Source organism: Haliotis cracherodii, unplaced genomic scaffold, assembly GCF_022045235.1.
Source record: "Haliotis cracherodii isolate W230 unplaced genomic scaffold, xgHalCrac1.p SCAF_1, whole genome shotgun sequence".
Classification (NCBI taxonomy): domain Eukaryota; kingdom Metazoa; phylum Mollusca; class Gastropoda; order Lepetellida; family Haliotidae; genus Haliotis; species Haliotis cracherodii.
This window is the reverse complement of record NW_027266264.1, coordinates 71,339,469-71,362,086: the sequence shown is the minus strand read 5'-3', so window position 1 is coordinate 71,362,086 and position 22,618 is coordinate 71,339,469. Positions and strand designations below refer to the sequence as shown.

General features: G+C 37.9%; 1 protein-coding gene across 8 annotated transcripts in view; it reads right to left on the bottom strand.

The window, feature by feature from the left end:
* LOC139467927 (transducin-like enhancer protein 4) overlaps positions 1–22,618 on the bottom strand; it is a 39,861-nt gene that overhangs the window by 5,282 nt on the left and 11,961 nt on the right. Inside the window, exons 4-13 of one of the 8 annotated variants that reach the window (XM_071249557.1) lie at positions 21,006–21,050; positions 16,713–16,775; positions 16,425–16,499; positions 14,384–14,552; positions 11,238–11,251; positions 3,949–4,056; positions 2,979–3,029; positions 2,598–2,741; positions 2,044–2,164; positions 668–816 (exon numbers count right to left, since the gene is read on the bottom strand). In XM_071249557.1, the coding sequence (XP_071105658.1) occupies positions 668–816; positions 2,044–2,164; positions 2,598–2,741; positions 2,979–3,029; positions 3,949–4,056; positions 11,238–11,251; positions 14,384–14,552; positions 16,425–16,499; positions 16,713–16,775; positions 21,006–21,050 (939 nt within the window). The remainder of the gene's footprint in view (positions 1–667; positions 817–2,043; positions 2,165–2,597; positions 2,742–2,978; positions 3,030–3,948; positions 4,057–11,237; positions 11,252–14,383; positions 14,553–16,424; positions 16,500–16,712; positions 16,776–21,005; positions 21,051–22,618) is intronic. The other 7 variants (XM_071249902.1, XM_071249812.1, XM_071250145.1 and 4 more) reach the window with 7 other exon arrangements.

Sequence of the window (22,618 nt, the reverse complement as noted above, 5' to 3'; positions counted from 1 at the left end):
TGTATTAACGAATAGACAATGCCTCTAAGAAAGAAATGTGCTGGTGTGAGTGAGTACGGTTTTACGCCGCTTTTAGCAATATTCCAGCAATATCACGGCGGGGGACACCAGAAATGGGCTTCACATGAAATGTGCTGGAGATTAGGTGCCTCACTATGAGAATTTGGGCTCGAATCACAGATGGGACTCTGCCCCAAAATGCACTAGAATTAACATTTTACTGAGAAAGTGTAATCCCAAATATAACATGTTACTTCTGTGTAATTGGAAACAAGATTTTGTAATCTTTATCTTGTAAAAACCAGTTTTTCACACAAATTACAATTAAATGTCCAGTTATTTCCATTCTTTCCAGATCATAAAATCATCATCCTAATCAACACATGTCAAGTAAATGAAGATGTAATAGTGAGTGAGCGAGTATGGTTTTACGCTTATAGCAATAGTCCAGCAATATCAAGGCAGAGGACACCAGAAATGGGCTTCACACATTGTACCCATGTGGGGAATCGAAACCGGGTTTTTGGCGTGACAGGCGAACGCTTAGACCACTAGACTACCAAACCGCCTGCTGAGGATGTAATAAATTATCATAATCTGCAAGCCACTGACACATCTGTAACAAAGCAGCAACATGTATTGCATCATACAATCCGTCGGGTCTTACCATGGGAGCTCTGGAGTAGTTGTTGAGGGGGCTCCCCCCGATGCCGTTAGGCATGACAGCGCCGTTGTTGAAGGCCCCGGGGCTCAGGTCTCCGGGCAGCCCTCCGTGAGCTGCAGCAGCGGCTGAATGCGGCATTAAAGGAAAACCACCTATACAATTAAAAGACATACACAATGTACCATGTGAACAAGAAGTCTGGCAACCCTGGGCTTACTCTCCAGGACACAATTTGTATTATTGTCAATATTTGTGGAAATAACTGGCAGATGCTTAATAGTTTGTTGTTTAACACTGCACTCAGCAATATTCAAGCTATATGACAGCAGTCTGTAAATAATCAAGTCTGGACTATACAATCCAGTGATTGACATGAGTATCTACACAGTTGGGATACGGTGACATCATCAACCAAGTTAGCGAGTCTGACCACCTGAGTCCCGTTAGTTGTCTCTTACGACAAGCATGGGTTGCTGAAGACAAATTTAATCACGGACTTAATACACACAATTGATGTAAAAGTATTGAATGGGTCTGTTTTCTGTGGAGATTCATATCATTTATATGTTTGAAAGAATTACAATGTAGTATAACTGTGTTGGGGTTGCTTAGGTTTGAGTAAGTAAGGTTAAGACATATGGATGAACAACTTCTTTATTACCTCTTTAGGAGCAAGGTTTGATCTTTGAATAGCTAAACAATGTAATCTACAAGTATTTAGTTCAGAGACATTCCAGCCAACTGAGGACTACATGCTACCACTTCCTGGTACTCTAACTCTACCCTGTCTTGTTCTGAGCAACACGACTAGCCCTACATTACTAGCCACTAGACTCTACATCTATCCTATCTAGTTCTGAGCGACACGACTAGCCCCACATTACTAGCCACCAGACTTTACGTCTACCCTATCTAGTTCTGAATGAGTGAGTGAGTGAGTGAGGTTTAACGCCGCTTTTAGAGATATTCCAGCAATATCACGGCGGGGGACACCAGAAATGGTCTTCACACATTGTACCCATGTCGGGAATCGAACCCGGGTCTTCGGCGTGACGAGCGAACGCTTTAACCACTAGGCTACCCGACCGCCCCTCGCTCTGAATGACACAACTAGCCCTACATTACTAGCCACCAGACTTTATGTCTACCCTTTCTAGTTCTGAGCGACACAACTAGCACTACATTACTAGCCACTAGACTTAACGTCTACCCTATCTAGTTCTGAGCGACACGACTAGCCCTACATTACTAGCCACCAGACTTTATGTCTACCCTTTCTAGTTCTGAGCGACACGACTAGCCCTACATTACTAGCCACTAGACTTTACGTCTACCCTATCTAGTTCTGAGGTGCTAGCTAGCCTCACAACTCCCCATACCAAGAGGATGGACTTTGGCACCTGGTTTCCCGGCAACAGAAGGGCCTGATGGTCCGGGGGTAGCACTTCCTGAACTTGTAGGGGTGGCAGATTTTGAGACGGGCGTAGCAGCCTTGTCATTCTGGAATGAAACATGATTCATAAACAAATACAAACATTTTCAAACATCTTTCAATATGTATGTATGTATGTATGTATGTATGTATGTATGTATGTATGTATGTATGTATGTATGTATGTATGTATGAAAGTGAGAACATATTTCTCAGTTTAACAACAACATAATAATAATAATTGATTTGTAAAGCACCTAATATCCATCGACAGTTGCTCACTGGCGCTGTGACAAAGTTAAAAAGTATGTCTATGTACATATGCCAACAATCAAGAGATCTATTGAAAAGCTGAGGTGAAGAAGTGGGTTTTGAGGAGAGACTTAAACGTTTCATTAGAAGCAGAGTTTCTCAGATTCAAAGGCAAAGATTAGCAACGTTTCCATAATTTAGCTGAGTCAGCATTTCATAGGCAGGTCATTGCAGGTGTAGTATACGTACCTCTTTGTTTTTCAAAGATGAAGAGCTTGCATGTGAAGAAGTGTCACTCCGAGGGCTGCTACGGTCGTCTACCTTCTTGTTGTTAAGAAGGTCCTTATTCTTTTCCCGAGGTGACATTTCTCCGTTTAAAGGAGATGCCGTATCCTGGGGACAGGGGGGATAACTCACATCAGTTCAATGTTACATGGAATCATTGCCCAAGGTGATAGTAGTTGACACAGTGTTCACAACATACATTTTGATGTAGCATTTACAGTGACACCACTGTCAAAATCAGATTATCAACTTGAATTATTGTAATAATTAATCATTTTACTTGACGGATTCTAATTTCCTTTTAAAGTTTATTCTTTTAGACATAAACAACATGTTACAACTTACGTCTCCAACATCAACAACTAAATCTTGATCACTCTTCTCCCCATCACTGTCCTAGAAAACAACAAACAGCGGGTTATATCGGCTATAGTTACCGGGTTTTATCACTCGGACATTACCTTCCATATGACTACTCCCATTCAACACCATATCACGTACACAAGATAGCGTCTAGGCATCCCTGTTCTACATCCTGTTCCACCAGCTCACATTGACTAACTAGGGTGGATAATAGCATAGCACTGTGAACATGACATCAAGGCTGCATTGTGAAACAAGCCCTTTGTACTCGAACATTGTCTCTTAAGCCTGTAAGACATTAGTCAGTGTAAGGTTAAAAATAAGAAGATATCAAAGGATCATTTTAAAGGTGCAAGACCATGTTTGATTGTGTCGGATATATCCTACGTGTTTGCATCATTTTCTAAAAACTCAGTTTGAAAGATTTTTTTTTACAACCACAAAGAATGTTTGCTTTAATCTTAAACACATCTGCTCTCGTTCATTGGCACAACTAACGGAATGTGACACCATGGTATACAGAGTCTTCCTCGAACTCCATACAGCAATATCTGACTCTATACTGAGGGTTAAATATATGTGCCAAGCAGTGCAGTGGAGCTCTTGCAGACTGGTTCATTGCAGAATGGGCACTGGATCACAATTATAAGGTAAAGAGACAGATTTATTCTGATGATTGTTTTTTTTAGCTAACAGACATGTTGTGATTTCTCTTTTATGTCTCAGGCTGTCCTTTTTTATTTAACCTTTAATACATGAAACAAGACCAATCCCTATTTACTTTCTCTGCTTAACAGCACCAAATATCAAAGACAATGCATATTTTTAACTGATGCTGAAAGAATATAAAGGATAGTGCCATCGAAGGAACGCAGATTATAACTCATTTGAGGTATAATTCGTAGTGACTATGAACAGACAAAATTCGGTGGACAAAATAACATATGCTTACTACTACTCTCTCTTCAGGTCTTCTCTTCTTCGCCGAATCATTCATATCAGGCGATCGACTCCGATGCCGATATTTGTTTTCATGTACTGGGGGCGAGGCAGACCTTCTCTGTTAAAACAAATTCCAACCATTGATAAAAATATTGTAAAAATTATAATCAACATTGAAACAAAAAAGAAACTCCAAATGCACATTCTCAAAATATTATCTTTAAATCCTGTAAACTGTAAGCAACAAATGTATTCACCATACCCATTTTAAAGAAGAAAAAATAAATCGGCACCTATAATAATTTCTGTAATGCAACAAAATCTGGAATTCCATCGGTGCCAATGACCATATAAACATGCTAAACAAAGAGCAAATTGCGCTACATTCCGACATGTGATAGTGGTGACTTCCTGGTCCCGAGTTACTGATATCAAAGGCAGGAGAAAATGAACTTAAAAAGCAAAACCTTGACCAAGTTTACACTCAAAGCTATGGGCGTGGTATTAATAACACAAGCATTCACAATGACTCTACTGAAATCTTTTTCAAAAAGTGAACACACATCGCTCAAAAATGTATCTAGAGATTTAATTTCAATACGCCTTCATATGTATTTACAAATTCAAGAACACTTTACATTTTGTAATTCTCAGGGGTGTCCTTAGTAGCCCTGGGTATGTATACACTGAACCAGATGCATCTCATAGTCTCAGTCGATTTCAGGAGCCGTAATATTATATTTGACATGTTGTTTGACAAAGCACAAGGTTGTATTTACCCTGTGGGTAATATCATTACGCAAACAGCAAGGCTCTTATCTGAATTCATAACATAAAGTGCTCCTTGAAACTTGGTGTTTTTGTCAGTCAATCAATGAAGAATTTTTCATTTGCTTATGCCATTGCTTCAAGTGGTTTATTAGATTTAACTCGGATCCAAATGTGTAGGCCCTGTTTATTTCCAGTGTACGGTGTATTAACCATATTCAGTATGCATTGCTCTTAATAAAGAGGAACATTAGCTTCACAAGCCTGGCAGGTTCAAGTAGCGTTGTAAGCTCACAACACACTTAACACGGCACTCTAACGCGTCTGTTCACCTTTAATATCTTAATATATCACATTCCGCAGTTAGTTTTCTTTAATACGCTCAACAATGAACCTTGCTGTCAAAGGGCATTTGATATATGACATTATAATTCTTTTTGAAAACTAAAGCCGTAATAACAGTTGTTTATCATACAAGTCCCCTTAGGAGACTAGGAAGGCTCCGTGGGAGAGCTCTTTAGTACTGGAGGTGCAAAAAAAGATTATCTCTAAGGAAGCAAAGGATTTTCTACAATCTGATTGGTGCATACAAGTATTTGACTTCTATGATTGGTCAATATTAATTCCTCCACACTGAGTTTGTCAGAATAAAGTGAGTCATTTTTGAAGTCCAAAGCGACTAGAGATGAAGTCTCCATGAGGTAAACAAAGGGAATACTTGAGTTGTATTTGACTTGGCTGGGCCTAGGCTCTTGCTAAGCGATGGTATTTGCACATTACTGGTTCTCTAGCCTCTCGGCAATGTACAGTGCTCGTTAAGAAGCAACGAGTGCAAGTCAAGCACTTCGTCAGATGGCGAGGATAAGGGATTATAGCAAATGAAATATTACAGTGTTTGGATAAATTTTCAATAGAGGTGCCAGGCTTGCTAATATTTGATGTACTATGTTGAGATATGGTTCTCCCGAGCCTGGGAAATCCATTACACGTTGTGTGAATACTATCAGATGATCAATGCAATTTAAACTGGCGAGAGTTATGGCAATACTGATAAGTTCTGCAAATGTTTTACCTCTGTCTCGAACCCGGTAAATAATACCAGTTTGGTTATTGTGGGTTTAAAAGTGGCCACCAGTGTTGACATAGAACCTAATGCCATTGCTGAAGGAGGTGACCTCGGATATGAGATAATGTCTGCTCACACACATGTGACCTCACAAGGATCTAGCAGTAATGGCATCTGACCTCATGTTTGTAGGAGGAGGCAGGCATTAAGTATGTTCACTCTAAACACTACCAAAGGTTTCAAGACTTAACACAATCCTGTAGATTATCCAATACTTGTGCTTATATAGTTAGAAGTAGTTTCGGCGGGAATAGCAATTGAGATTTATATCTGGTTCATCATATTTCAAGGCTTTTTAAAATGGTTACAATTTCAGGATAATATTACAATACGAAACAGTCATTAATCAAGTGCTATGTCTTAAGTCTGGCTAGCATACACAGCCACCAAATGGTGATTTGTCGACATAATGCTGTAGAGAACTTCAAGTGCTGGCTGAGTACTTCCAGTGTTAAAATATCTTCTTCAGGAAACGTTTTGCATGGTGATGGCTGATTGTAAGTCACGTTTTAACATGATTTGAACCAGTCATGGTGTGTCAGCTTAATGTGGGAGGAAAACCCCAAATGACTCAGTTTGTAGACATGTACCACTTTGGTGAAACCCACATACATTGTACGGTGCCAGCAGACCAAGAATCATTATCTCATCAAATGTGGGATTCAAACCTATAACTAACAGATCCCATACTGTCAAAGGGACTCAACTCTGCATTGGAGTTGCAGCACCTGAGGTCACTGGGTAATCCATCCTCGCTAATGTCAGGCATACAGTGCCAGATTACTTTCACTGCGTAGTGATTACGCAGGATGATATTCATTTACAAAAGCAAGAGCTTATTTCAGGCTTGATGCTTCTCATCCCCAACACGATGCGACATCCACGAAGCACATGCTGTTATCACTTCCTCTCAGTACTGATGATGAAAGCAGAGCGTTTCCACGAGATACGATTGTGACACTTGAAAATCTACCAAATTATACACGGATTTCCTGTGGGCGGGGCTGGCAAGTCTGCACTGTCACCATGGTGAAGCCAGTCTGCAGCAACTTCCATAAGATGGGGTCATTGTAAACACCACATGGAAACTCATTAGACAAACTTTGGAAATCAAATCAAATACGACGTGAATAAACCCAAAATGTAACTATCATCACCATGAGGTCTTCCAATTCTTGAAATAACCGGCCACATGTCAGCAGTCTCTATATAATATGTCTAAGCAAGGTGGACATAAATGTGTCACTTCACCAAATGCCCTCTTAACTGAACTTTGGACTATTCACCAAGCAGGGAAGTCAATTACAATATTTAAATGTGAGCTATACCATAGACAGTTCTGGATAGATGATCACGTTATTCAATAAGATGTGTAGGTTCCACTTCATATTTTCAAAACAATCTTGTGACATCAGGTAATGTAGGGAGGGATAGTTGCAGTAGGAACAACATAATTTTACATGTCCAAAAGTGTGCTACCCATTGCTCAGAACCCTGATTTTATTTCCAGAAAAAAAAACACCTTCCAGGAAGAGATGCTTTGCTTGACACCCCATGATCGATCAGCTAATGTTCACACATGAAATTGCAATCTGGTAAATATCAACCTAATCAAAATATCAGAATCGCAAATTTAATTCAAAAGGTTCCTGCTTTCCTGGCGCCATGTCATGTAGGCCTCTTCAAACTAACCTGCTCTATCCATTATCTCATGTCATGCTATTGGATAACTCTCCACTTCTGCCCAATGGCAAGATATTTACACAAACTGTAATATTCTAGGGTAAGTATTGATCACAACCGCTTAATTATTCCATGGGTCAAAAAATATTTACAGTCCGAATCATTACCACCCATTAAAGAGGACTCGCACAATCAATATGTTCAAACAGAACGACACTCACCCCACACTGCTTCAACAACTTCCTCGGAAAACATTACATGAATAACTCCCCGATATGAAATAAATACCTAACACAATAATCAAAACTGCCAAGCATTAAACCGAAATCTTCTTATTTTTAATCGCAGGGTCGCCAATCATGAGCAAACAACAAGTCTACCACCACTGATCCATCTAATTGATGGGTTAAGAAAAATATCTAATTTGTACAGCGAGGAAAAGCACTCCCTGAGGGAAAACAAATAAACGGCTGCTAGGTAAATACCACCATAGGCTAGAGTCAACACTCACAGGCAGGATTATTGTAATTCCACCATTTTCATCGTCACAAAGTAAACTCAGACATTCTTGAATATTTGCCCTTGGATCCAGTTGAACCAACATCCCTTACAAACTGTCTCAAAAGGATGAATTTATTTTCTGTCAAATCCTGAAATTTTATTCATGAGGGCTCCCACACACAATACTGTGTGTTTGGCTGACAAGTATTTGAGAATTTGAATTGGCTCTCAGCTGGTGATTTTAGTTTAATCTTTTCAAAGATAAAAGCGCCAACCAACCACTGTCACATTATCGCCACCAACACCTTGAGACGGAATTTCTAATCTTGAGCGCTCGGAGTGAAGTGTGTTCAGGGATTAGGGACAAAAAGCACCCAATTAACAAATAGCAATGAAAGTACTCGGTGGCCTGTCAAAATGGGCAGCTTCTATGGCACAAATTCCTATTCAAAACAGTGTGAGCATGTCTTATATCTGCCGAAGTAAATATTTACTGCCAATCTTTCGGACTTAAGCGGTTAAGAATCAGGAAATTGGGACACACAATGAGATGGAAATGATGAGATGACAAGGTATTGATCGTTTCTCATGGCAAGTCCAAGACGCAAAGGATCACTCTTTAGATCTGCCATTACAAGTTGGCAAATAAAACAAAGTTTATTTATTGGATAAATTCTTTCTCTTAATAACAGTTTTGGAGCAAAACAATTCTTCAACCATATCAGCATTTAAAACTAATATAAATACTTCTTTGTAAAATATTGAAATCATGGGTCCTTAAAGTTTTGATATTGCAAATCCAATTAAGCAAATCCCTAAAATATCATAGGAGGCCAAGCTGACTAAACATGCAATACATCGGAGATATCACATATTATAAGTTCAACACTTATCAATTAAGACTCAACTAATTCAACATCCAAAAGGCAATTATATCCAAATCTGAAACAAATATTTTCTAATCTGCAATCTATTGCAATCCTTCTCATAACATCTCTTGACAATTCATATCTTATGCATTTTTCCAATGTGATTTGTTTATCTTTGTTGCACTGCACATTATGATATACGAGAAGACGAAACCTGATCCATACGGAAATATGTTGTTGAAATCAAACTACTGCCATTTCTAATACCAGAGAGGAGGGATGATATACACTTCAACCATTTCAGAATGAATTTGATCAAATATTCAAAGCTGTTGTTATCTCATTTTACATAAAAATTATCTATTGATTTCATGAAAATAAGGAATTTATTACATTTAATATTGACGAAATGTCAAGGAATACATGAAAATGTTCCTAATCTAATACACGATAATAATATAATAGTAATTCTGGCATCATTCCCTGGTGAAAATAGCGTATCACAGATCAGTGATAAAAAAAAAATCAGTTTATATAATCCACATAATAGGATCGTGGATACCACGTTTTAAACACTATCATCAGGAGTACGATGTTAAGCTCCACTGTCAAGGGGCCTTGAAAGGTTGTCTATTTTTCTCTGAAATGGGGCCCTATTTGGGGAGTTAAAATCAAAAATCAGTCGAGGCCCTATTAGGGTAGTGCAAGTGCAGTAAACATTGAGGAATCAATAGAACCAAACTCATTTCAGCTGGGCTGAAGATAATCCTTTGTCACTTGTGTGAACAAATACCCCCCTGTATGCAGAGGAAGACCTGGTGTTTAAACAGCGCCCTCTATATTCGGGTTCAGATGAAAGATGTCGCGGGATGAGAATCGTAACCCACAGACTGCAAATATTGTCAGAGTCGCGGAAGAGCAAACAGTTAATATCTTATGACAACACTTGCTGCTGGCCGTTGTTTGAATTTCACACTCCAAGCATGCACTACACATCAAACCAACAAAGGCTTTCCTGACAAATTGGACAAGTTTTATTTAAAACTTTTTCTGACATTTGTTTTGTTTCGTAGTTTATATTTTCAAAGCGACAAATATTCTCGGCTGTTTTCGTTTGATCTACGTCCGAGAGACTAATGAATCTTCTATTGATATAGCAAAGATTTGTGAACATATTTAGAAATGTGTTAAGAGTACTACGCTAAACTTAGATAGGCGAGTTTTCTGTAACAAAGGTAAATATTACTGTGAAAACGGCTTTGTGAAAGCCCCGAGGCTACAGCAAATAATATAGCGGCATGTAATTTACTTTGAGGGATGTACAGCAAGTTTCAAGGAGGGACGGGGCAAGCAAATGTTGTGGTAGGAGTAAGGGAACAGGATGAATATTCAAAAGCATTTCACCTTCGTTGTAAAAGGATTAAAGCGAACAGGTCAACAACTTATCAAATATTGAAATAAAATCTACTTAGGGTTATTTACACAGACCGACAGTACATTGGTGCCAGAACATGGCAAATATTAGAACTTTGTAATTTCATTATATATAGTTCTCAAAATGGAATTGGGTTGTGAAGCAGCTAAAATATTACATCCAGCATCCTGCTAACTTCTGTCAAATGTATCTTTTAGGAATTAATCTCTAACAAATTTCAATCATATGTAGTCAAATAGTTACATTTTTTCTTACATGTTTTGAAAATCGCTGCTTTACAAAAATTTGACAAACACTCTTCATCTTTGCTTAACAGAAACATATTTTTGAAGTTTCTGAAAACAAAGAGATTTTTAAAATAAAAGGTATTAGCTTTCAACAGAGACATTTTCCTTTGTAAGATGCGTTTGTTTAGATAAAGAAAATCCAAGCTTCGGTTGATAATACTGGTGTCACAATCACAAGAATGGGGTTGAAATTTGCCGACCCAATCCAACAAACACTGTATAGCGTTGACGCCAAACGACCAAGTAAGAACAAACATTGCAGGGACACTGGACACAGTGATTCTGTCAACATTGTCAGACTGATTCCTTTAACAAAATAGAGGATTCATTTCAGACTGTTTGAAAGTGTGTATTTAGAACTCAAACTTTACTCTTGCCACCTCTGTCTGATTTGTCATTCAAAAATAAACGAACATTTCCTCACTTGTCGTCATTAGCTGCATGACAACCTCGCTTGTTGGGATAGAACACCGACAAATAAAACAGTTAATGACGTTTCCCTAAAACCTTCAGGCTTCTCATGGTGTGTCATGTAAGAATTACATCTGTTCACGTTGACCACAGATAACTAAATGCTGTGTTTTGATGAAATGTCATTTTGATTTGCGGAGAAAACAAAAATATACTTACATGCTTATCTTCTGCTGAAAGAAATGAAAAATGTGTAATTAAAAATGAAGTGACTTGGAATCATGTATGCGACTTATCCAAAACACAAAGTATCAATTGATACTACTCAAAATATGTCACAGAACATACAATGTCATTTTTTTCATATACCTGTAGTTAATGGTCATGGCCATGACAGGATTACTATAGTTACATGAAAAAAATCAGGTGTTCTTTAACTTCTTTTGAGTAGTATACATTTACTATTTAAGCTATTTAAATTAAGTTTATTCACCCACATACATTGTCTGTCACATCAGACCTCTGTTTCTAAACGCTACATGCCTCATGTTCCTGTTTGTACTCAAGCAATAACAAAGTTATTAAGAATTAATATCGTTAACATCAGCAATCCAATATCATAAGCCTAAAATAGTACTTGATCTGATAAACAATTAGCCGTATTAAATCAATTATTGGAGTTTTATCACTGTCCGCCTCTCTACCAAACACCCTGCCTCAATACCAAACACACTGCCTCAATACCAAACACCCCGCCCCACTACCAAACACCCCACCTCACTACCAAACACCCCGCCTCACTACCAAACACCCCGCCTCACTACCAAACACCCCGCCTCACTCCCACTCTCTACCAAACTCCCCGCCTCTCTACCACTCTCTACCAAACTCCCCGCCTCACTACCAAACACCCCCCCTCTCTACCAAACTCCCCGCCTCTCTACCACTCTCTACCAAACTCCCCGCCTCACTACCAAACACCCCCCCTCTCTACCACTCTCTACCAAACTCCCCGCCTCACTACCAAACACCCCGCCTCACTACCAAACACCCTGCCTCACTAGCAAACACCCTGCCTCTCTACCAAACACCCTGCCTCTCTACCAAACACCCCGCCTCACTACCAAACACCCCGCCTCACGAAGTACCTTCTCATTGAAATCACCTGCGTTGTTCAGTTATTTCACTTGATGAAATACACCATGTAGTCCTACCCAACTTTCACATGGATCACATCCACTGACAATTAATGTACACTAATACCTTGCATATTGTTTTAGAAAATATAATGTCTCGTCTTACATGTTTGAAATTTTTTGATGAAAATCTAATAAATAATTTATTGTGGCCTTATGAATGTTGGACTTGTGTGTCAACACCAGCGTTATCCTGTGGGTGGACGAGGGGGTGGATGAGGGGGGTGACAAGCAGCATGAGTCCAGGACCATGGTGTATCAACTTACTACAATACATAAAGCTTAAAGCTCTTCACATTGAGACCCGATCACACATGGTACAAAGTGTGAAGCCTACTCATTAGGGTAAAACCAAACACAGTTCCTCATTGAATAAAGAATAGAGTCAATATTAAGTAGGAGGCCCCCCCTAATACACCCCTCCCTGGTCTTGACACTCCCTATCCTGGATACCCCCCACCCCTCCCTGGTCTTGACACTCCCTATCCTTGATACCCCCCTTCTGGTCTTGACACTCCCTATCCTGGATACACCCCTCCCTGGTCTTGACTCTCCCCATCCTGGATACGGTATAGAGGCAGGTGCGGCCGCTAGGTGTGACAGACTTCACAGCTTGTCAGGCAATCACTACCTATTTGTGTCATCTCTGAATGTTAATCAAATGTTAACAATGCAAACTGACAAAAAACACTTTGACAACAGGCCAAATTGACAATCATCACCCTTCCTCAATGCTCCTACAACCTATTGTCTATTCAGATCTATGTAAGAAAAGAGATCTTTCTGGGCAAGTGCATAAATTGGGTTTAAGTTTAAAACATATAGACACAGTTTACCCGAAGAGGCTACTTACACAACACGTATAGTTGGTCGGGTCCAAATAACAGCCCTAAAATGGCCATTTACTTAACAATATTTCAAAATCAATATATATTTCAAATGCAAACCTAATGGTATTAAACCCTTAGAGAACTGATGCTCTGTAATAATTTTGAATAAAAGCAATATAACAGCCGAGTAAGTGGCACTTACTTCTGTGCCATTAGTTCAACATGCAGCAAGCATCAACATTTCCAGAGACGAGTTCCCCTAAAAACCGTGGAGTTCTAGTTATCAGTTAATGTGGTGTTATTGATGCACCAGACCAATAGAAACATGGTATCCCAACCCGATAATTATGCAAATAAGATCACCCAGCAAGACGTACGTTCAATAAGTTCCATACTTCGATGCAATGACTGTTTGCTCAATAAACTGTTGCCAAACATTTCTGATACATTTAGATTGGGTTTTCCCGCTGTGTGGGTGTTCCGTTAATCAAGCATGGCTACAAATCATTGGCACTGTTTGATAAACAACGAGGTTCTCTGTAGTAACCTTGACCTCAACAAAATCTAACATTGTATTGATACAGTTTCTAAAGTTTTGCATGAAAATAATGACTAACTTTTATGACGTTAAGAAAGACATTTTATGATAGGGATTATTAACCTTGTGTGTTTCTGTATTCAGAACATCATATACCATATTTCCTCTTTTAGACCCTGAGGCATTTTTAATTTTGTCCAAACTGTTCACCCGTGTCGATAACAGGCATATATTGTGTTTAATGCTGGCACAGTGGCAATTCACTACCTTACCTAATCCAAAATTCTGCTGTCACACAATGGGTACATTTGCAGGAAACGGTCATCATTAATCACCACCATACTACAGTATAACAGTCCCAGGCTCCTATTTTTTGGACAGAGCATATTATCTTGTGTCAGTTAGAGGCTGGCCTGTATGGATATCTGGTTGGTTGGTTGGTTTGTTGTTTAATGCCACACTCAGTAATATTCCAGCTATATTACGGCGGTCTGTAAATAATCAAGTCTGGACCATACAATCCAGTGACTGATATCATGAGCCTGATATAGGATCCATGACATGCATCAACCAAGTCAGCGAGCCTGACCACCCAATCCCATTAGTCACCTTTTACGACAAGCATAGTCGCGTTTTATGGCAAGCATGGGTTGCTGAAGATGTAATCTACCCAGGATCTTTACAGGTCCGGTGTCTAATAGAGCAAATACGGTATAGGGAATACAAAATAGGCATTACATTCATCAACGGCTTGTACAGTTCATTCCCTCCCCTCCCAACACAAGTAAAAGTTGTACTTACCCTTGTCTTCCTTGAGGAGGTGGTGGTGGGGGAAAGCACTCTGTGGGAGCCCGAGGAGACTGGAGCCGCTCGACACTGGGGGGATTGGGGGCTGGAGCCCGGACGGGTGGGGCGTCATCGGGATGGGCGGGGCATGGGCGTGGGGGAGGTGCTGGGCCTGCATTTGCTGCTGAACAACAGAGGCATGACGATTACTTGAACTAACAACTGGCATGGCAAGGATATCATGATGCAAATAATAACAGAAAGGTCAAATAATCTTTTCATAGTTATGTGTGTGATATAATCCACTCCTCGCAATAAGTCCCCCTTGCACAAACCAACCCTAGCCTAAGATGATCATGCTAATTTTACACTGGTCCTTACAGGATTATTTTCTTTAAGACTCAGTCAATTACAAAATTCACCATCATCATGTTTATTACCACTAAATAAAGGCAAGAAAATCTCAAAACTTGTGATATTAGTTCGAAAAACAATTTGGGAAATCCAACTCAAGAGGGTACCAGTGGATTTGGAGGCAGAATACTGAACAAAAAGTGGGAGCATGATTGTTTTGGGGCATGTTTTTTGTAGTGATGACTGAGCACACAATTTCATCAAAATATCCCCAAAAGTAGTCATGATCCCTAATTTCTTTTGTTCAGTATATATGAATGCACTTAATATTGTCCAATGAACATTGTATTGATTTGTTTCGATCAAGGCGGGTGCTTATACATACCTGTTGAATTAGAAAGAATGGTGAATGTGTTATCAAAATGAATACCAGTAAAAGCGTCGTAAAAGCATTGTGTCTGAAGAAAATTACAAACTCTGCAAAACTATAAGTAGAAGGATGGGCTAGTTTTTAGTTAATGTACGTTTTTTAAAACGTGTGTACAAACAGGTGCAACTTTTGACCAAGGTAACCTTAATTCTAACCTTAGTCGTTGAGCACGTTACCACGACCTTAGTTAAGGTTGCTTTGTGCAAGGGGGCTTTGTGTCCCGTTTCACAAAGTGATCTTAGCGCTAAGACTGTCGTAAGTGTATGATAAAGTATGGGTGTTACGATTGTCTTAGCGCTAAGATCGCTTTGTGGAAGGGGCACCAGGTCTTTGCCCCCCAAGTTGAGCATGTGGCAAGGGTGGGTAACTCTAAGTTGTATCATCACATCAAAGTTGCTAAAAACCAAAGAGAGAAACAATATTTTACTTTTTTCGCAGTTGCCGAATCTTTATATTTATGATAACAATGATAGTTACAAGATGACTTCAAAGATGACTTTATGTATAAAATTAATCTTTTAATAATAATCAAAAACATTTTTCATGATAACGTAAGTGATAGAAACGTTACACTGAAGAGCATAAATGTTAGTCATGAAAAATAATTACTCAAATATTTCAGTCCTTGATATCAACTTCTACAAACGTGATTTATAACATATATTTAAACCAAATGCATGCTCATGTCGAGAAACTGCTCCCAAAACAACAATGCTTATTTAAGAAAATAATTACATTACATTACAATACCGATAGTTACACTAATACAATTTTTCGTTTGTTTGGAAATATCTCAGATTTCTTATTCCAATAACCTGTCATAATACAGTTTATTCTGATACACAAACTTTTTGAACAATAAACTATTTATTACATAGCTGGGCAATGTTCACAAATAGCACCAGTAACTATGTTAGCTACTGCAGCTGTCAACTACAATTTAATAAACCTCACCACTCAAAGGAAGGGGATATTCTAGTTATAAAAAGATAACAAGTGCTCGATATCAACCGACTGAAAAAACATATTTGAACACTTCCATAACTAAATTGTCAAAGGATGCATATTAAGCTGATTCAAGCCAGGGGTTGCTAGCCTGGGGGTTGGTAATAGACTAACAGTGGTATATGCCTGCAAAATTATTGAAGTCCCAAATTTTATAATGTTTAAATATATATTTCTAAATTTATTGATCAATAGCACAATTGTATGATTTTAGATAGATACTTTTTTGTGATTATTTGAAAGCTTAAAAAAAACTCTAGTACCCACCCCAATAATTGCGTTAAGTTCCTGCATTGTCACCTGTTTGGCTCTCTCAACTGCTGCTGCCACCTGCTGCTGATGCTGAAAACAAACATCCACCAATCAGAGACCAGCTTACAAGAACACTTACCAATAAGAAACAATCTTACAACATAACAGATCAGATATCAACATGACTCTTAATATGAAATAATTAATTATCGGTGTTTCTAAAAAGGTGATCAATATAAGAAAAACAAATGATAAACATGAACTTCAAAATAATTAAATCCAGGAATTTTCCTCCATACTTACCTCTTGTGACAAAAATGGAATAACTTGAGCGCAGATTGCATTCAATCTCTTTGCTATTTCAGTCTGAAAAAAGAAGAAGTTACCATTAGGTAGTTTATTTATTTTCTAAATACACACATATATACACTTGTACAATCTAGAAGATCCCCTAAAGACAGTTCAGTACAAAGCGCACAATTATTATGAAAAACCAACAGGCATTGGGTTAGTGACTAAAGGGAGGTAACTCTATTCTCGGTTACTGAGATAGTGAAAATTACAGTATTGAACCTATGACCAAGATGTCAACAAATCACCAAGTGACTGTTAGTAAATGTAAATGCATACATTATTCATCGTCTTGCTGCTGTAATTCAAATCATGGCGCAACAATTTGAAGTATATTCCACGGACATGTCTCCACAGAACATGCCCTTTGAAATATGCATGTACCTACATAATCTCAAGAATATATGAAATTAAATTATTTGGCTCCATTTTCCAAGCAATTTCTTCACTTCCTAGTGTAACCAATTGCTGTTCTCACTGTTCTGACATTAGCCTACAGTTAAGCCTGATGAAGGCCATTGTAGCTTGGCTTTGTTGGCTGACAGAACATATGCTTACAACAGCAGCTAGGCAAAATGTCACAATCCCCCTAGGGAAATAAGACTGTTTGTGGATTTGCAGTGAGTTAATGCCACAACCATGTTTCTCGTTAGAAGCTCAAACATGTTCCATGTTTTAAGCAGTGAGTGATGGATGATTATATTCTTGTCTCCTGAGCAATGAATACCTCAGGGTAATCCAAACTCTGTTATTGCGGTAATCACGAAGTAATCAGATAACACATTTAACACCGACTCTTTGAAGTAGGAATATTTTGCAAAATGTATAATATGGCTAAAGCTTCTGTTTGACATGTTGGAAGAATACAAAAAAATATTTGCAACATCAGTATTTTTTTTTAAAAAGCGCAAAACCAAAATAAATATCCTTTTCAAGCTTTCTTCAAAAATATATCAAAACATGAGAATGTGATTTTATTGAAATATAACCTTTACTGAATTATTTTCTATAATCATGTGTAAAACTTTCTACATGCCCAAATAATTTATGTATCAATGACGTCAGTCAAATCAAAAAGATATGTTCTTTCTCAAGTAACTTTTATCGCCAACAAAAAGTAAACATGCATCATGCGTAAGTGTTCATAGCAAGACATTGTTTTGAATGGTTACACTTCCATTAAAATGTCGATGGGTAAGAAAAGATTACTTAAACAGTTGACATAGTCTCTTCTTCAGTATTATGAAAACAATAATAACAAAGCTACAAAAAAAATCACAATCTCAACCAGAAAGGTTGGTTTTAGTCAGGTGCCATATTCAAAAGCGTAGCCTGCGGGATAGGTTGAAAACATGTTTTTACCCCAGCAGGCAAAACATTGGGAAATCTTCTACAGCCTGCTTCTCTATGCAATTCTTTTATTAAATGCCAGTCTAAATCAATACCACTCTCATTGCTACAGCTTATAAAAATTTGAAGTGGTCTTCTGATGCACTTGAAGACATCCATGATGCTTTCAGCTCATTTAAAGTCTGTTTTTTACCAAAGCTATCCAAAACGGTTGCTTAAAATGCATTAACGAGCATAAAAATGTTGAATGATGACTAACTTTTCTTTTCCAATGCACAAAGTTCTTTTTTAATTTGGAAAATGTGTTCCTAACAACAAAGCGGATATCTAATTAAGGTGTTCTATTGGAAACCTAAAACCTATTGTTAACAGTGCGATGATCATTTATACGGAATATCTCTGCGAGATGAAAGCCTTGATGATCAGTATGAACAAAAGATTTTTACTTAAGGAATTTGAAAAAAATCAATTCATATTCTGTTCAAACAAATTCTCATCCAAAAGAGACTGTCAAACTAGGAAAGTGGTATTCTTTATATACAGATTTTTAAAAAAGATATTCCATCATAAATGCCAATTTCTATTTTATACATTAACTACATCACATTAAATGGTCTGACATTTGGTAGAGAAATAGGAGGTTGAAGTGTTGTCCAACAATTACAAAAAAATAAATAATTATCTTCAAATGAGCCTATTAGCATTGTTCGAAGTGCCATTTGCAATTGTAGTTGTATAGAGTTGTTCAGTGCAATCGTTAATGCCTCAGCTGAACATCATCAATTTTATATTTACACTATACCAGTTCTATCACCAAGACATGTGTTTAAGCTGCATCTGGGGAATTTCTCTTGTAATGTTTATCCCATTATAAAACCTTTTCATTCAGCATTTTCACGTATTTGGAGCTCCATACTTCTTGTCTAAATATTTGCATCTATCGTCTCTATTACACTATGCATCTAGACAATAAATACTGCCAACGTTAGGACATATATTATCCAAACATAGATGCATTTACGAGGTGTTAACAATCATATTAGTTCAAGCAAGTAAGGTCAAATAGCTGAAAGGCGTTTAGACAAACAAAGCCAAATATTAGCAGAAGACATCATTAGGTAGAGTAACTTTCCCTCGGACACCGTGTTTCCCAATCATTTGTCTCTTATTGTTTTATGGCCATTTTCCCCATCAGAGCTAGAATCAACACAACCTCGATCATCATAACCTGTATCAACAACAGTGTCACTGCCCGGTGATCAAACCTTTCAATCCTGCGTAACATGTTATGCTTAATTACAAACTTTGACAAATATTTTAATTGACGAAAAACTAATATTCCTCCATAGAAATGCATCATGGGAAGTGATGTTTAAGCGGCAATTACTGCTGTTGATGTGTTTACATGGCAAACACTGCAGCAGCTACTGAATACTGAATATTGATTACGTAGCACCATAATACAATCCTGTTGTCTACTCCATGCCAGCTGGAGCGTTATGGCAATGATATGAATTACAAAGTGTATGTGGGCTCCATACCCATAGACACACAACATGTGCACAGGGCAGGAGCACTGACAGGCATTGTTCTGTGTATTTGTATGTTTCAAGAATCAATCTCGGACCGTTAGATTTTCAAGAGTGCTCCAACACTGGAGTCTATTATACAAGGAAGTCTGTACCAGTATGACAACATTCACAGTATCTACTGATGTTTTATATAGCTATGCGACATAATTTCTCAGGACCACTTGTACTCTAGGGGTTGCCATTGGATGGAGGGGGACAGTCAGTGAGTGAGGGGGAAGATCAAGCCATGAAGAAATATTAATGTTGCATCACTCTGGCCTGCTATGCAGGCTGTCCCGGAGCAAGCAAACCGGTGGGTGAAAGAGTGAGCATCAACCCCTGGCCTTGGTATGATGAAATCCTAACTTTGTCAGCAACAGATGACGGCTGTTTTAAGCATGGCCACATAGCCAAGAATTATTCAAATATTACCACTGTGGCATCCAATAACATTCAAATGTCCGTGACAGAGACCACTTTTAAAGCATGGATATGTCTCCATGGACAAATCATCTAAATATTATCTGAAAAATAATTAAAACCACCGCAACATTTCTTTTCAAGTGCAAATATCTAGTGTGCTTTTGCAATTAAGTTACTATTTCACTTCCTTACAAGATTTTTTAAAGGAATAAGTTCTGATTTTATGATAAAAATAAAGAAGACGCTTTGATTCAAAATGGGAAAATCAGTCATAAATTACATGGATCTTTGTTGGGCTGAAGCAAAGAGAAGGATCTTGCAGTGGAGCTCTTGGGTTGTCAGAAGAACATTTCCAAACCCAATGTCCTTGTCAGCTGTCACAGAATCCGAACAAACCAAACTTCAGGATACCATGAAAGTCTCGACCAGCGTCACATAGTTAGTAACCATTGTCTCTGTCCAATTTAGCCATCATAAATGACAGGCCTCCCTAGTGATTATCTCACCGAGCACATGTGCAGTCATCCTCAATCAGAAGAGTTATCTCCCCTAGCCTAATGACCCAGAAACTGCTTTGCATGCTCAAAAGAAAATCTGTCATTATTTAACCAAGAACAATGAACACAACTAGCTTCCTGTGCCGTCATGCAGGAAAATGGCCACACAAAAATTATCACTTTGAAGCAGGACATGTAATATCAATGAAAATCATTCGATTCCTTTGGTTTCTGCCCAGACTAATAAACAACATTAGCAAGTCATGATTTGGTTAACTTCAATCATCAATGTTGGATTTTTTTGTCGCTAAGTGCTTTCAAAACATGCAAGTAATAATAGCTTTCAGATTACATGGTCACAAACAGTACCAGATATTTGACAAAAAAGGTTAAGATTTTTTTACCTGTTTATGCATTTCAACGTTCAGCCCATATGACATCTCATAGTACTGAAAAGAGAAAGGTACATTAAAAACATGGCAACTTGTTTTGTTGTCTCCGGCTCTGTAATTTAACTGGAAACAATCAATACAAAACAAATCTGGCTGCTTCAATATTTCTTGCACTCGCCTGTAGTTTTTTCTCTTCAATGCAGACTCATTTTAGTGTAATTAAATCCCAAAAATAGAAAATGCACAAAGTAAACTCCCCGCAAAAGTCCAATGAAATGATTCTCATAGGAAAGTCATTAATCATCAGTTAATTATAATGATTATCAAGTTGGATAAAGTCAACCAAATGAGGGAGACGTTGGGGCTGTAGGATACCTGCGCTAATTGGGCATTTGGAAAATTAACTGTTATTACCATGGATACGAAACCATACTGGCATTCGTTTCAAGATTATACAAAATCAATGAACATTTCAGTGACAGCGATAAGCAGTTATTCAGAAGCTTCGGCAATGCGACTCCATTTCAATACTTACACAAGCAGTATGTGCATTGCAATATTACCCCTGTGTACCGATATCGTCGGACCAGCATAGTAATCAAATGTTGGCTTGAAGGCTCAGAATAATATTTACATAACCTTGCTGCTAATTTTTTACTGTTGTTCTTCTTATGATTGAATGTGTAACAAAAAGAAGCGTGAGGATGACTCTAAAGCTATGCTGCAAAACAAATACTATCCAACAACGTTCTGAATGTTTTATTCAAAATGCATCCTCAACTTATTCCTATGTGGGTCTAGTTTTGCCCCATAAATGATTATACACTATTTCAAAATAATTTCAGGCCTGCACTGTTAAATATCAAGATGTAATAAGGTTATTATATGTTAATATTAAAAAATATTTATTCATGAAGCAACAGCAACCTTTTTAGTTTAAAAAAGCCAAGGTTGCATTCATGAAATAATGAAAGAGGCCTTTGTACATTCCATAATTGTATTTTTAGAGGCTATACGGTAAGTTTAAAACAGGTCTGAAAAAAGACATTGGTAAAAACATTTAATTCTTCATCTGAATTAACAGGTTGTTTTTATTCTTTATATATGCCCGGAACATATTGCATGAACTGCATACAGCCCAAAGCTTCACTTTGCAAATTCTTAACAGAATAATATTTGTTAAGATCCAGAAGTCTCACATGGAAGCTCTACGGCATCTTAGTAATTAGACATTCTTCGACGCATCAGTTTCAAAAGAAGTAATTGATTTCAAATTGAACTTCATTTGAAATATTTTGCCTCAAGATTTTACAGCATCAATTTGAGGAGAAAATATTAAAATGAAACCCGTTATGAATGGGAGTGATTTTCATGCTCTCTTAACATTAGTTTGGGACCGATATGAGAGTTATGGACGAATATTTCAAATCAATCCAAGACATAATAGTAATAAAAAATATAATTTTCCGCCTGGTGGGTGATTGGCAGGGAAAAAGACAAGACTGGAGTGGAGGCCTGCAGGAAAATGGCGACATGAAAGAAAATGACCCAAACCTATTCATTATTCAAAGCACTTGGCGGCTAAAACTATTTTCGGAAGCCAATTTCTCTAGTTTACCATCGTC